At 36.5% G+C, this 14,021-nt stretch overlaps 1 protein-coding gene and 1 pseudogene across 4 annotated transcripts in view; both read left to right on the top strand.

Moving 5' to 3' along the window:
- The first annotated feature begins 294 nt into the window (after positions 1-294).
- On the top strand, positions 295-8,227 carry LOC148868910 (peroxisomal nicotinamide adenine dinucleotide carrier-like). 3 transcript variants are annotated; one of them, XM_088971052.1, is made up of 12 exons: positions 295-499; positions 610-683; positions 800-877; positions 998-1,072; positions 2,990-3,120; positions 3,872-3,926; positions 4,777-4,887; positions 5,802-5,870; positions 5,943-6,050; positions 6,132-6,200; positions 6,913-6,967; positions 7,835-8,227. In XM_088971052.1, the coding sequence occupies exons 3-12, from the start codon at positions 869-871 to the stop codon at positions 8,035-8,037; spliced, it is 885 nt and encodes a 294-aa protein (XP_088827178.1). In that variant the 5' UTR covers positions 295-499; positions 610-683; positions 800-868; the 3' UTR covers positions 8,038-8,227. The 3 variants fall into 3 exon arrangements, with proteins under 3 accessions (XP_088827178.1, XP_088827179.1, XP_088827177.1); XM_088971053.1 differs by having other exon boundaries at positions 386-529; XM_088971051.1 differs by having other exon boundaries at positions 468-683.
- Positions 8,228-9,750: 1,523 nt separating this feature from the next.
- Positions 9,751-14,021, top strand: part of LOC148868909 (large ribosomal subunit protein uL4c-like) — a 17,175-nt pseudogene continuing 12,904 nt past the window's right edge. The window contains exon 1 of the transcript XR_016107592.1: positions 9,751-10,726. The product of XR_016107592.1 is annotated as a large ribosomal subunit protein uL4c-like (transcript). The remainder of the gene's footprint in view (positions 10,727-14,021) is intronic.

Raw genomic sequence — 14,021 nt, 5'->3', positions numbered from 1 at the left:
GCCGCTGCTGCCACCTCTGCCTCTGGCCACCTCCGACAATATTGCCAAAGGCAGAGGCAGAGGTGGGCGGAGGCAACGACAGGCAGTAATGGACGACGGTGGCAGGTGGCGGCGGACAGCGGTAGGCAGTGAACAAATGACAAGAAGAAGAAAATGAATAGTATTTTTGTCCTTGATATTATTTTTAAAAATTTAACCTATTTTTTATTTTTTTAAAATATATTACTTTTATTAATATTAAACCCCAAAAGTTGCCCTTATATGCTATTACTCCTTGTTTCTTTTGCGTATAAAAAAAGGATAGAGTTTCGATATTTTTAATAATGCAAAGGGTAATTTCGTCCTGGAGTTAGGTCTGAGCGAGCAATTCATCAACGTCCTAAACGGGTCCGAACCGATCCACCGGAAGTATTGAGCTCTGATAGCGAACGACATTAAATTGGGCCGCTTACGGCTAACGACCAACCTCATAGATATTCTCTTTCTTTCTCTCTCTCTAGTCTGTACTTGCTGTTTTCTTTTCACATTGGTTTGTTTGTGAATTTAGTCCAAAGTTTTTGCTTTACAGATCGAGTTTTTTTTTTCTCTAAAATTAAGAATACATGTCAGACGCTTTGATCAATGGATTGGCTGGTGCTGGAGGAGGAATCATCGCTCAACTTATCACATATCCTCTGCAAACTGTAATTTTTCCATTCTATTTCTGTTTTGGAGGGACCAATTTCTCAAGTGTGTATCTTTTTCCCATTTGCTTAGTATGGTTTTAACTTTTAACTGGTGTATGGGTTTGTGGATGTAGGTCAATACTCGTCAACAGACAGAGCGTGATCCCAAGAAGAGTAGCAGGAAACTTGGAACCATAGAACAAATGTGTCAGGTTTCCTTCCTTTCTTTCTTTTAGTATTTTCCTTTAAATAATACAAATTGAAGTTGGAAAAATCTAGTAAGGTTGTTGAGGAATTTCTTTTCCTGTATTTATTCGTTTAACGGGTTGCAGGTAGTTAAGCACGAAGGATGGGGGCGGTTATATGGAGGCTTGACGCCGTCGTTGGTGGGTACTGCTGCATCGCAGGTACGCTCATTTCACTACCCTGTTGGTGTTTCAACTACTGGTTCTTCTGATCATGTATTTTCCTGTTTAGCCTTTGCGTGCCCCTTTGGCGTATTTCAGAGTACACCGGGACACGTTAAAGAAAAGAAAGCTTAGAAGAATTTCAATACTTTATATTGCTTTGATCATGGTTCAAGATTCTCAAACTGCTAATCCATTTCTCTTAATTGGATCAAATAGATTTGGTGCGTAACTCATGTTTTGGTACCTTTCTGAGGTCTAACTAGTGTCTGTGAAGTAAACAATTACAGAGTAGTCAGAGTCCATACTCATAAAGGAGAACCCATGAATAAACCGACTAATGTGTGCAAAGTTCTATGATTAAAGAGTTATAGGTGCATGAATCCTTGAAAGATTGATGAAGTATCATATTCTATACTAATGTTCCCGTAACTATCCAGAATTTAAAAAGATATTACCTTACAAATCATCCACCGCTCTAGGTAGTTTCATTTTTTTTGGTCCAAAAGGCATCAGATCATTTATATGTGCTCCTCAGCAAACTTAAGGCTGTGTTTGGTTTGAAAGAAAAGGCAGGGAAACCTATACAAACCTATGCAAACTTTGTATAGGTTTCCCTACCTTCCCCTTCCTTTCCCTACCTTTTCTTCCAAATGAAATACTGCCTAAATGTTATTCCAATTCAAATTGTATGCAATTTGTTGTAGTTATATATTCTAGAAATTAATTTTCCACACCTATCTTGATCTCACCTAAATTGGGTCTGTTTGTTACACTTTTTCTTGATGGGGTTTTATCCTTATACCCTGAACCAGGATTCAGTAATGCACTGTGCTATCCTAGCAAGTGGACTACTACTTATGCTTTAATATTTGGTGGCTCTATGAGGCTTCATTGGATCCTAATAAAAAGTCAAATTACAAGATATCCATATTACATGTTCCAGATGCTAGTTATATGCCAAAGAAGACATATCAGGGGTTCTCACCAGTGTTGCATGACACCCCACCTTTGGAGGGGACTTGTGAGTTGACTTGTGTCCAACCCTCCAAAATGTGTGTCGGACCCAACTACAGACTAAAGCTTGATTCAGGTGGATTTACCAAAATGCCCACCAGATTTGTCTCTGAAAATTTACAAATCCTTATTTTTAACACCTCTATATAACAGTTGTCCAACCATTTAAACTGTCCAATTGTGTAGTCTAGCATTCGTATTTTCCTAACTTACACATAACTTATGACCCATTGTTTATTGGATCTTTTCCAATTAACATTGAAATTAACAAAACAATGAAAAACAACTAGCATGGCCATGTGGCAAATAGGCAAAGGCTGTGAGTTTAACTTGTCAATTGTAAAAGTAGTTTAACTACTTAAGTTATTATGCTTATATAGTTCAATGAGTTCAAAAAAATGTTATCTATGCGAGACATGTCCACAAATCCTACCTTTTGGGTTTACAGAATCAGACTCCTGTGTCTAAACCCATGCAACACTTGTTCTCGCCTGAAAACACCTAGGTGTTCTTGCGACTGTTTCTATTTCTGGTACTGCCGTTATTGTTTTTCTCTTCAGATCTCTCAAGTGCACACACACAAAAAAGCAAAGACTGCAAACCCAGTCATCCACACCTCAATGAATGACCAACTTGAAGGTTTTTTACATGAGTGAAGCACAAATGTAATGCTATAGAACTGCTTCTGCTTTCCCTTCACACATTATTATGTTATTTTCCTTTTTAGTTTCTTGGATTGTTGCCCTGATGTTTTTCATTAGGTTTGTCCTGATGTTTAAATTTGAAGTTGACTTGTCGTGGGGGCTACACTAAAAAGCTAATACTGCATTGACATTTTTAGGTAAACTTTGAGTTCAGATTAAGATCTTTACTCATTTATTCACCATTGTTTTGATACAGGGTGTTTATTACTACTTCTATCAAATATTTAGGAGCCAAGCAGAAGCTGATGCACTTGATCGTTGGAAGAAGGGGATTGGTGATGGATCAGTAGGAATGTTTTCATCACTTGCAGTGGCTGCATTAGCTGGGTGATTTATTCTTATGCAGACTTTTCATAGAAATAATTTGTCTTTATTTTGTTCTTCCATCAGACTCGAACTGTAATAAGATGTCCAGTTTTCTACCTTTCTATAGTTATTTTGGCCAGCCAAAATCTCCACGATCATCTACTTGAAAGACACACTTCTGTCTCTTCTTTATAGTTGGCTCTTAGTATATGTTAGCATTTCTTTACATGTGGCACACATGCCAGGGTAGATCCACCATCTCATGGTCCAACATAAACATTTCCTATGTGAATACCTGTTTAATTTGGCAAATTTGGCCATTCAATCTGTTGGCCATTTTTAACTATTCAGAAAATTATTATTTTTTGGTCAGAGGGTTTGGGTAGATAAGAATTAATTTTTATTCATCTTGATTGTTCTTTTCCGTTGGAAATTATGTTACAACCTCCTTAGACATGAACATCTTTCAAAATCAATCCTTCCATGACAATATAACATGGTTACAAAAAAGTTTATCTGTAGACCTTTATTACCACCTCACACACATACACAAACAAATATTCAAACAAAATTAAATAAAAAATTAATTGTCAAAGACCATGGCATAAATTCCCCTGGACCACTTCAATTCCAAACATTTCTTGTAAAAGTTTTCTCTTTTCGCTTATTATATTGGACATGGATTAGTATAGTAAATTTAATCAATTTGAAGCCCCTTCAATTTTATCATGTGTTTCTGTTTGAAGTATTGTTTACATTTTTCTTTGTGTAGGTGCGTGAATGTGCTATTTACTAACCCCATATGGGTAGTTGTTACCCGTATGCAGGTAAAATCTAGTTGATTTTACCACTACTCTCCTTTAAGACTATTCTTTTGACACAAATTTGACTTCGAATTCAGATTTCTATAAGTTTTACCCCTCCAAGGCCTTTGCTGGAAAATTGAAAAATAGACACCGTCAATCATTGGAAAGCTAATTTTCTTATATTAGATTTGGATTCTTTGGTGAAAGTATAATTGGATTTGAATTCTTGAAATCTTTTCCCCATTTTCCTTCTTTATGGGAGACCCCGGCCTTGTGGAAATCTAAAATGATTTCATGTTCTCTCAAGCTAACAGCATTGGTTCTTCAAGCAAATTGCCTACATTTCATACGATCTAATAGAAGGAATTGATTTCCTAGATCAGCAAACAGCTTAGCTGATTATTTAGCTAGCAAGGGTTCAATAGAAGGAATTGCTTTTGGGCTCAATTGTAATTATAAGAAATGTTTTTGTTGTTATCTTAAGCTTTTCTGGGTTAGTCGAGGCTACTGAAAATTGTAATATTTTTATATGATCTAATAAAAGTTGTTCTTATGTTGCCGATAAAAAAAAATTGCCTACATTTTCTGATTATTAGCTGTGACTGGGCTCTGGTTAGTGGTTGGGGATTGCCCATAATTTTTTTTCCTGATAAGTCATTGTTTGTAACTTAGCTTACTTGCCCAATTAGCAAAAGGTTCAGTTACAATAGAAAATAATCTTTTCATTCCACTGTTAACCAATCAGTCAACCATCAGAACTATTATGGAAAAAGTGATTTTGATGGTGTTATATATATAAAACAAATTTCTGTGATTATATTTACGTTAACCCAACTGGTTTCCATGCTTGAAATGTGTTGTTATCTTGCAGACACACACAAAGGCATCAACAGAAACTAGACTTAATCGTAATCTATCAATTGTGCCAGATGAAACAGTTCTCGCTGTTGTGGAGCCTCCACCATATGGAACTAGCCATGCTGTATGTACAATTTTTGCTCCTTGACAATTCCTTGTATAAATTGTTGCTTGACATATGAGCTTCCAATAATCTGAATGAGGTTTTTTTACCAGACCATTATATCATAAATATGGAATAGTTATACTAATTGGAATGATAGGAAAGTCATGTTGGGACAATAGTTGGTGGCTTCAACATTGATGATTGTCATGAGAAGATAGTATCCCATTGAATGAACTTAACCATTAATTCTGTTTACCTTTTCTATTCAACATTGAGTTTATGGATGTAGTAAAATGCAGGAATTAAAACTGAAAAAGTAACTGAAAATACAGTAACCTGATTTGGTTGTGAGTTGAACACGGCTCATAGCTGAAGAATGCAATCTCCTTTTGTATTCTTCTGATGTCCGGTTGGCGTATGTTTCTCTTTATTTTATTCTTTTATGGATGTGCAACATATCACTCATGAGATCATAGTTGATGGATTAGATAAATTAGCCTTTTTGTACAAACCTATTGGAGCGACAAATGGACTTGTATTGCACTTTCTGCAACAGACATGAATCCTTAAATGCACTAACAACTAGAACATTGATTGAGTACTGACTTTAAAGACAATGCCATAGATTCTGGAATAAAAAAGAATTCAAACAAGTTGATATGACGAATTGCTTTTGTAATTTATTATACTACCTGAAAAATGGAAACTGAAGGGAATATACATATACCTCTGATTCTAAGGTTTCAGAATTTAAAGCAAGTTATTATGTACAGATGAATTATAATAAGAAGCATAATTAGATGCTTCCTACAAAATATATAAAGAACTTCCTTTGTTTTGCTTTCCACATCTATGCCAAGATCAGTTTCCAATTCCTGTCATGTTGGTGTTTACCACCAAGACCTTCAAGGAGGATAGTTTAATGTGTACAGGTCCAGGAAGTCTATGATGAAGCTGGACTTTGGGGTTTCTGGAAAGGCGTATTTCCAACACTTATCATGGTTAGTGAGCAGTCAGACTTTTTTGGTTCCAAACAAATGAAGGAAACTGAAATGCACCTGCTACTGTTACAGGTTAGCAATCCTTCCATACAATTTATGCTATATGAGACCCTGTTGAAAAAGCTGAAGGCTAGGCGTGCCTCAAGTAAGAAGGGAAATGATGCAGTAACTGCTTTGGAGGTGGGCCTTAATCTGACTTTCAGTATCATCTCCTTCCTAGTTATATTTGCTTTAATACCATTTAACTGACTCTTTTACTAGATTTTTCTTCTTGGAGCTGTTGCTAAACTTGGAGCAACTGTTGTGACATATCCCCTTCTTGTTGTGAAGGTAATTGGCATAACTTCTAGAAGTAGTATTATGGTTTTAGAAGATTGTCAAAAGCCACCCAAAACTTGACTAGTTGACTTAGCTAGAATAAAGTGTGGCTTTGTAAGTTGGACCACCCTGAAGATCATTTCAAGCCAAGACATGATTAAGATTCAATGACTAATTTAACCATTAAAGAATTCAATGGATTTCCCAATAGGAATTGATTGGGTCTTCTATTTTGAAAGCTGAAGGGTAACAAAGTGCTGGTATAAGAACTGAGTTTTCTGATTTGGTATGTTCTCAACTTCCAGTGACTAATTGAGTTTTCTGGATTTTTTAGAACATAAATTACCAACATCTTTATTGTGGCAATTTCTCTTCCTGAATTTGAAATCATCGCCTGAATTTGACTTTTAAATAATTTCCTTCTATGTCTGGGTAAGTTGGAGTTGACAGGTGTTGTTTCCCAATCAATTGAACTATGGTTGAGGTTGGTTTATCAATCAATTGGCCCTTATTTGGCTGGCAGATGACAGGTGTTGTTTCCCAAGCAATTGATCTATAGTTGAGGTCGGTTTATCAACCAATTGGCCCTTATTTGGCTGGCAGATGCTTAAGGATCAATTTCTAGATGGATGGGCATTACAAATGGTTGACTGGATTTCATTTTAAATGTCCTCTAATTTGTTATACTCTGTTTCATTCCTCAATCATTCTATCACATGTGCAGTCAAGACTTCAAGCAAAACAAGTTACTGGTGGAGACAAGAAGCTTCATTATAAAGGTTTGAAATGTCATAGTGTTTTTTTTTTTTTTCCTTTTTTCTTTGATATCATGTAAAGTAAAGGCCCATTTGGTGTTTCGGTAAAATCTCAGGCTGGCAAGCATGAGAATGCAGGTTCAAGCCTGAGAGTGGCCACTTTGTGCATAATGAAAATGCCAAGGGTTAGGACTTAGGACCATATCCTGTCTACCCTCCGAAGACCCCAGATAGCTGGGACCAACATTGGCTAATGGCCTTTATCATGTGAAGTAAAGGTATATTGCCCACGTGCAAAAAAAAATAAAAGCATTGTGTGCATAGATGTACAAGTTACACACTGAAAGAAGAGTAATATTCATGTTTGAACTCCTTGAATGAACCAGAAATAGAATCCACTTAACAATAGAATCATCTTCAAAAATAAGGCGTTTTTTCTCTTCCAAAAGCTTCAACAAAACCACTATATTCCACAAATATTACCCATTTTAGGCTTCTAATTACTTCCACAAACTAGGCTTGCAAAATCAACTTGGATCACCTAATGCTGCCCTATTAGTTATATGAGGTGATATTGCTGTTGCCTGCTTGGTAGACCTTCCAGATGTTGCATTAAACAGCATCACCTTTTGCATGGTCAACACAATGGAGGACCTACTTGATTTGGTGATCTTAACTTTTTCAGCACATGGATTTGTCCTAAAAGAGAAACTAAGCATTTGCATGTTAACGTTCCCAGACATGTTCATGAAGATCTTCATAAACATTTTTGATTTAGATGAGAGTATTAAGATGGTTAGTTTATGCACCGTGCAAACACAGAGCAAAACAGATTGCATACCTCAATCTGCTATTCAGTTCCTGTGTGATGGAACATTTCCTCTAATGCAGGTATGTTCGATGCCATTGTGAAGATGATCCACTATGAAGGCTTGTCTGGCTTTTACAAAGGGATGAGCACAAAAATTGTACAGAGTGTTCTTGCTGCTGCTGTTCTGTTCATGGTTAAGGAAGAACTTGTCAAAGGAGCTCGCATGTTAGTGAAAAGGAATACTACTAGGGTGGTTAATGTGGCAAGATCTAAGCCTTTATAATTTATCATTCTCATCTTTCCTTGTATCAATTTTCAGCTTCTTTTTAGTAGGCAAGCACAAATTACATTGGAAATGAAATGCCCATATCTGCGTGGGGTGTAGCTTGAAATCTAAAAAATAAAAAAAAAGTACAAGATCATCCACAGACATAAATTAAATTCCAAATGGTGTAGCTCTCGTCCTCTATAAATACTGTCTCTTGTTTTCTTTTTTATTGCTATTTAAGGGATTTTCTATTGATTGCTATTCAGTTTACAGAACCATGGGTGTTAATCAGATGTAGGAATTCATCTAGTGCTTACACCCAAACTTGTATTGGCATGCATTGGAAATTTGGAATGGTATATGATAACTGATTTTCGGGCTTAAAAGTTAAAAATGCCAAACCTTACAGCACCTCCCTGATATTAGGACCATGCCTTGGTTTCTGTTTCTGTACAGACAATAGAAGATAAATCAAAATATCTTTCATGAGTACAGGTAGTAAGAAATGAGGTGCAACCAAGAACCAACCATATGACTAGTCTAAATGGAGATATTGCATGCTTAGCAATTGACCATTACAGGATCAGGATGGATGCACAGCAAGGCTGTTTGCTTTTTTACCCTTGTATCTCTTGTACACACACTAGTAGTTTTAAAATGCACTCTGATGTGTTTGGTAATCTTTATATCTACCCTTTTTTTTTACCTCTATTTATACGTATGCATAGCACATGCCCATGCCCTTAGTACCGTGGCAAATGTCTTGAGACAAGGTAAAGCCAAAACGCCTTGTGTATTATTAAGGGATGTTTGGTAAGAGCTGAAATGATTGTACCGAATGACTTATTTCTTTGTCTTTTTAAAGTTATTGGATTGATTACCATACCTTAAACTTTTTTTACTATTTGCTTATTTCATCCCCTAAAAAGATAAATCAATAACTCATTCATTTTAGTCATCATCAAACAGTGCTCAAACCTCAAGTGTCTTGTGAACTTGTGAAGGGTGAACCTCATCACCTTTGGATTGGGGTATATGGGTAAAACGTTAAAAACTTACCTCGGGTCGGGTCAAGTTTAAACTTAAGTCCAAGACTTAGGATTGGGCCTGATTGACCCTCAAGCCGATCCTAACCGTCCAAACTGCATTGCTACGGGCAGTGGACTAGTAGTGTACGATGGTCGATGGATGCCTTGGAAGTTGGAACGTTAGAGAGACAAACGTTGAGCCATTGACAGTGTAGCAAAACAGTAGCATCATATAAAGACAATGACCGGACATAGGGCTTTAACCGGATCGGATTCAGGGTGAGATCTAATTATTGTATTTGCATTCACATTTGGTTATCATATTGCATTTTTATCATATTTACATTTATTATCAACCATCTTATCATGTGCCAAAAAATTAAAAAAAAGTTATTTTTAATTTAAATATAATATATATGTATTAAATTTAACAATTATAAACTGTATATAATATATGCATAAAATAATAATTTTTATCGGACTTAGATTTTATTCAGATCGAGTGGAATTAATTTAAATTTACTTCTAATCCGATTATTGATTAAATGAAAACTGTAATATTCAAATCCGTGATAATCGGATTCGGAGTCGAATCGGGTACCGGACGTGCAATGACAACCCTAATGGACATCCTAAGTCCCTGTACCGTGTCTTTTGATGCGCTGAAGTCGAGAGTTGCACCTTCTCGCTGTTTTAACTTCCAATAGGAAAATAGAATAGAAATTTCAAAATCATGTGATCAAAATCAACCCGTCCACTCTTCTCCACCACCTCTCACAGAACAGAACAAGCTACCTTCCAAACACCGAGCAATGGCGATCTCTTCAACATCTCACGCCATCTCTTTCTTCTCCTCTTCGATTTTCCTTACTTCTCAGCAGAACCCTAAATTTCTCTCTATCTTGATACCAAACTCTCTGAAAACTCTTAAACCTCTTCTCATTTCCAAACCTTAAGCCATTCTGTGACTAAAACGCTAACAATCCATTCGGAGGCTGCAACGCTTTCTATCCTCTCCTTCTAAGGCGAGAAGATCGGTGAAACCCATCTTGACCTGAAAACGGCACCGCCAGAGACGGCCCGAGACGTCGTTCACCGCGGGATCATCACTGATCAACAGAACAAGCGAAGGGGAACAGCTTCGACTCTAACGAGAGGAGAAGTTCGTGGAGGTGGTAAGAAACCTTACCCACAGAAAAAGACCGGACGGGCCAGGCGTGGGTCTCAACGAAAACCTCTCAGGCCTGGTGGAGGTGTTATTTTCGGTCCGAAGCCAAGAGATTGGAGCATCAAGATCAACCGGAAAGAGAAGCGGTTGGCTATATCGACGGCGTTATCCAGCGCAGCAGTAAATGCGATTATTGTGGAGGATTTTTCTGATAAACTCGATAAGCCAAAAACGGAAGATTTCATCGCAGCGATGAAGAGGTGGGGAATTGATCCCAAGGAGAAATCCATGTTCTTGTTCACGGAGGTGTCGGACAATGTGAGGTTGTCTAGTTGGAATATCGGGACGTTGAAATTACTAACGCCGAGGACGCTGAACCTGTTTGACATCTTGAATTCAGATAAGCTGGTGTTTACTCAGCAAGCTGTAGATTACCTGAACAGGATGTATGGGATTGACTATGAAGGAGGGGAAACTGAAGATGAGGATAAAGTCGAAGAAGCTGAAGGTTAGTTGATAATCTCTCTGTTACTTTTCTTGAATTTCTATTCTTTATCTGAGGCCACGGTTTTATTTGCTTTGGTAACTTCAATTAAGATTGATGGGTTTATCTTCTTTGCGGTTCCTTGAGCTTGAACTCATTAAGCTTTCATTTTTCTTTATTTTTTATGCAATTATATGCAAAATTATCTCCCAGGAATCCTAAAACCCTTGAATCCTTCACATTGAACTTGAAACATTACACTCAGCACATGTATGCATGTATATCATGCATAAAATAGAACCTTACTATATAACACTTTTACAGTGATAGCTAGATATTCCAAATCATTTTCAAGGTTGATGATGTATTCTATCAGAAATAATGCCCATTAGGAGAATTTTACAAAGTGTCTTCTAGATGTGCATCTCTTACACAGCCATATTTGGTCACATACACAGACAAGTCATGTACATAGAGAAGTTAATAAGTACTTAAGTGTGGACTTACACATGCTACAGATGCCTTGCATCTAGTAAACATTTCATATATCATGGTCCCCTTGAAGAACCAAAGGAGAGCTGATCACCTGACGTGGAACTACAATCTCAGCATCAGAGAATCATTTACAGAACCCGAGAGACAGGCCCGTAGCAGCAAAATGGAACCCGAAACTTATTAATCTGAATAGAACAGGAGCAGTAGAGAGGGTCTTTTCCTTTCTCAGTAATGAGCTTATTTCATGTGTTGGAAGCAATTGGGAGTGACTCCTATATATAGCCTGCTTCTCCAACGTTAAGTTCCCTATTTTTAGGAACAAACAACAACCAACATAATCAATTAAGATAAGTGTTCTTTAACAATAAAATTCATTTTCCATCAGATTTGAGACAAGTGTCTCAAGTTGACCAAGGATCTAATCACCTGGTCATCTAGTCTAGACTGGGCCAGATGGATATCCATTTACCCAGTAAGAGCTAGAAATAGGATCCAAAATAATTTGATATATCTATATGCATAAAACATTTTCCAGTAAACAATCAAATAAAATTTCTTTTATAAAAAATAAATAAATAGATAATAATTTAAAGAAAAGGTGAATGATTATGTGTGAAGGTGCTGCATAGAGATATCCATAAAATAGTCATCTTCCATCAACATGTGGCTTGTCACATGGCCATTGGATATTCCAACATGTTGAGGATCAAACGAAGGCGTATGGCCACTCTACCATCATCTCCCACTTGGCCAGTTAGGCTCGAGATGAATAAGTGCCAACCAACCCCATTGCTTTAATGTGCCTTACATAATCTGTAATTGCAAAGGGTCTAGTCAATGGGTCGGCAATCATTTTTTTTGTAGGCACATATTCTACCAAGATCTCATTCCGTTAGTAGACATCATATAATACCGATATTGGAGATCTATGTGTTTCCCTTTAGGGCCGATCTCACCATTTTTAATTGTCTTGATAGCAGTTTAGTTATCATTGAAGATCTTCACAGCTCCTATTGGCATATCAGGAATTCGGAGTTCTTCCAAGAATCTCCTAATCCAAACTGCTTCAGATGCTGCGAAGCTACAAGCGATAAACTCAGCTTCCATGGTGAATTTAGCTACATAGCTTTGTTTCTTGCTTGTCCATGAGACAACACTTCCTCCTAAGAGGAATAAGTACCCGGTTGTGGATTTTCTATCTTTTGGGTCACCTGCAAAATCAACATCACAAAAACCCAGTAACTCTAAATCATTTGCATGATAGGTTAATTTGAAGTGTTTTATCAACTGCAAATACCTAAATATTCTTTTAATAGTCTTCCAATGTGTTTTACCTGGATATGAGATATCTGATCTTGTGCAAAGTATTGCGTACATCAAGCTACCGATAGCTTAAGCATAGGGTCTATACTTCATTTTCTCCATTTCTCCATTATTAGTAGGAGCCATAACCCTACTTAATTTGGTTCCTTTACAAATTGGAGTTTCAACTCCATTATAGTCTTTCATATTAAATTTCCTTAGGATTTTCTCCAGGTAATGCTCTTGTGAAAGAGTTAAGGTTTTAGTGTTCCTATCTCTTTCTATTTGAATTCCAAGTACATAACTAGTATCACCCATGTCTTTCATTTCAAAGTTGGTTTTTAACAAATCTTTAGTTTCATTAATCATAGACACATCATTTCCAGCAATAAGAATGTCATCTACATATAATGAAAGAACAACAAAACTACTCCCACTATTCAAAGAGTAAACACAATGATCAAATGGATTAGGTATAAATCCAAGTTTAGAGATTGCTCCATGAAAGATATGGTACCACATCCTAGAGGACTGTTTTAAACCATATAACGATTTCTTTAATTTATACACTTTATTTTCTTGCCCCTCTATTACATAGCCTTTGGGTTGAGTCATGTATATTTCTTCATTCAACTTTCCATTGAGGAAAGCGGTTTTAACATCTAATTGGCATAACTCTGAGTCCAAAAAGGCAACTAAAGACATTAGGATTCTAATAGAGGTAAACTTGGCAATTGGAGAATAAGTCTCCTCATAATCAATCCCTTCTACTTGGGTGTACCCTTTTGCTATTAATCTTGCCTTATATTTTTCTATAAACCCATCAGTATTGAGTTTTCTCTTTAATATCCATTTACACCCTATAGGTTTCCTATTCCTGGGTAAATCAACTAATTCCCAAACTTGATTTTTATTTATTGAATCTAACTTTTCTTCTATGGCTTCACACCACTTTTCTTTATCAGGTGCATCCATAGCATCTTTAAAATCAATTGGATCATCAAGAGGTTCTTCATTCAAGTAGGTATAATAATATTTTAATCTTGAAGAAGGGAATCTTTCTCTCTGAATTCTTCCTAGGGTGTCATTATTAGATGAAACCTGTCTTTTAGGTGTAGTCTCAGCTTTTATAATTTCTTTGTTTATTTCAAATAGGGTAGGTAATTGTTTATTATCCTCAATTTGATCTTCCAGAAAAATAACATCTCTGTTTTCTATTAATTCTACTATTCCATCAGATTTATGATTAACAAATCTATACCCTTTGCTATTTTCACTGTACCCTATAAAGGTACACCTTAGACTCTTGCTATCTAACTTGCTTCTTTGTTGACTTGGCACTCTTACATAGGCACTAGCCCCCCAAATTTTGATGTTAGTCAGGTCTGGTTTTCTACCAGTCCACATTTCATGGGGTGTTAAGCTATTAACTTTAGTTGGAACCTTGTTTAAAATATATACAACAGTACCTAAGGCTTTTTCCCAAAAGTGTGTTCCTAGACTTGAGTGAGATAATATTGAT

The sequence above is a fragment of the Nelumbo lutea genome, chromosome 2 (genome assembly GCF_056320005.1).
Source record: "Nelumbo lutea isolate HS-2025 chromosome 2, American lotus-T2T, whole genome shotgun sequence".
In the NCBI taxonomy this organism is placed as follows: domain Eukaryota; kingdom Viridiplantae; phylum Streptophyta; class Magnoliopsida; order Proteales; family Nelumbonaceae; genus Nelumbo; species Nelumbo lutea.
The sequence above is the reverse complement of the archived record's forward strand: the minus strand, read 5'-3'. Positions and strand labels throughout refer to the sequence as shown.

What these genes read in the sequence shown, in the direction of transcription:
- LOC148868910 (XM_088971051.1), top strand. Translation starts at nt 603, where the DNA reads ATGTCAGACGCTTTGATCAATGGATTGGCTGGTGCTGGAGGAGGAATC. An exon ending in CATATGGAACTAGCCATGCT is followed by an intron (nt 4,888 to 5,801) that starts GTATGTACAATT and finishes TAATGTGTACAG; the next exon opens with GTCCAGGAAGTCTATGATGA. An exon ending in ATCCCCTTCTTGTTGTGAAG is followed by an intron (nt 6,201 to 6,912) that starts GTAATTGGCATA and finishes TCACATGTGCAG; the next exon opens with TCAAGACTTCAAGCAAAACA.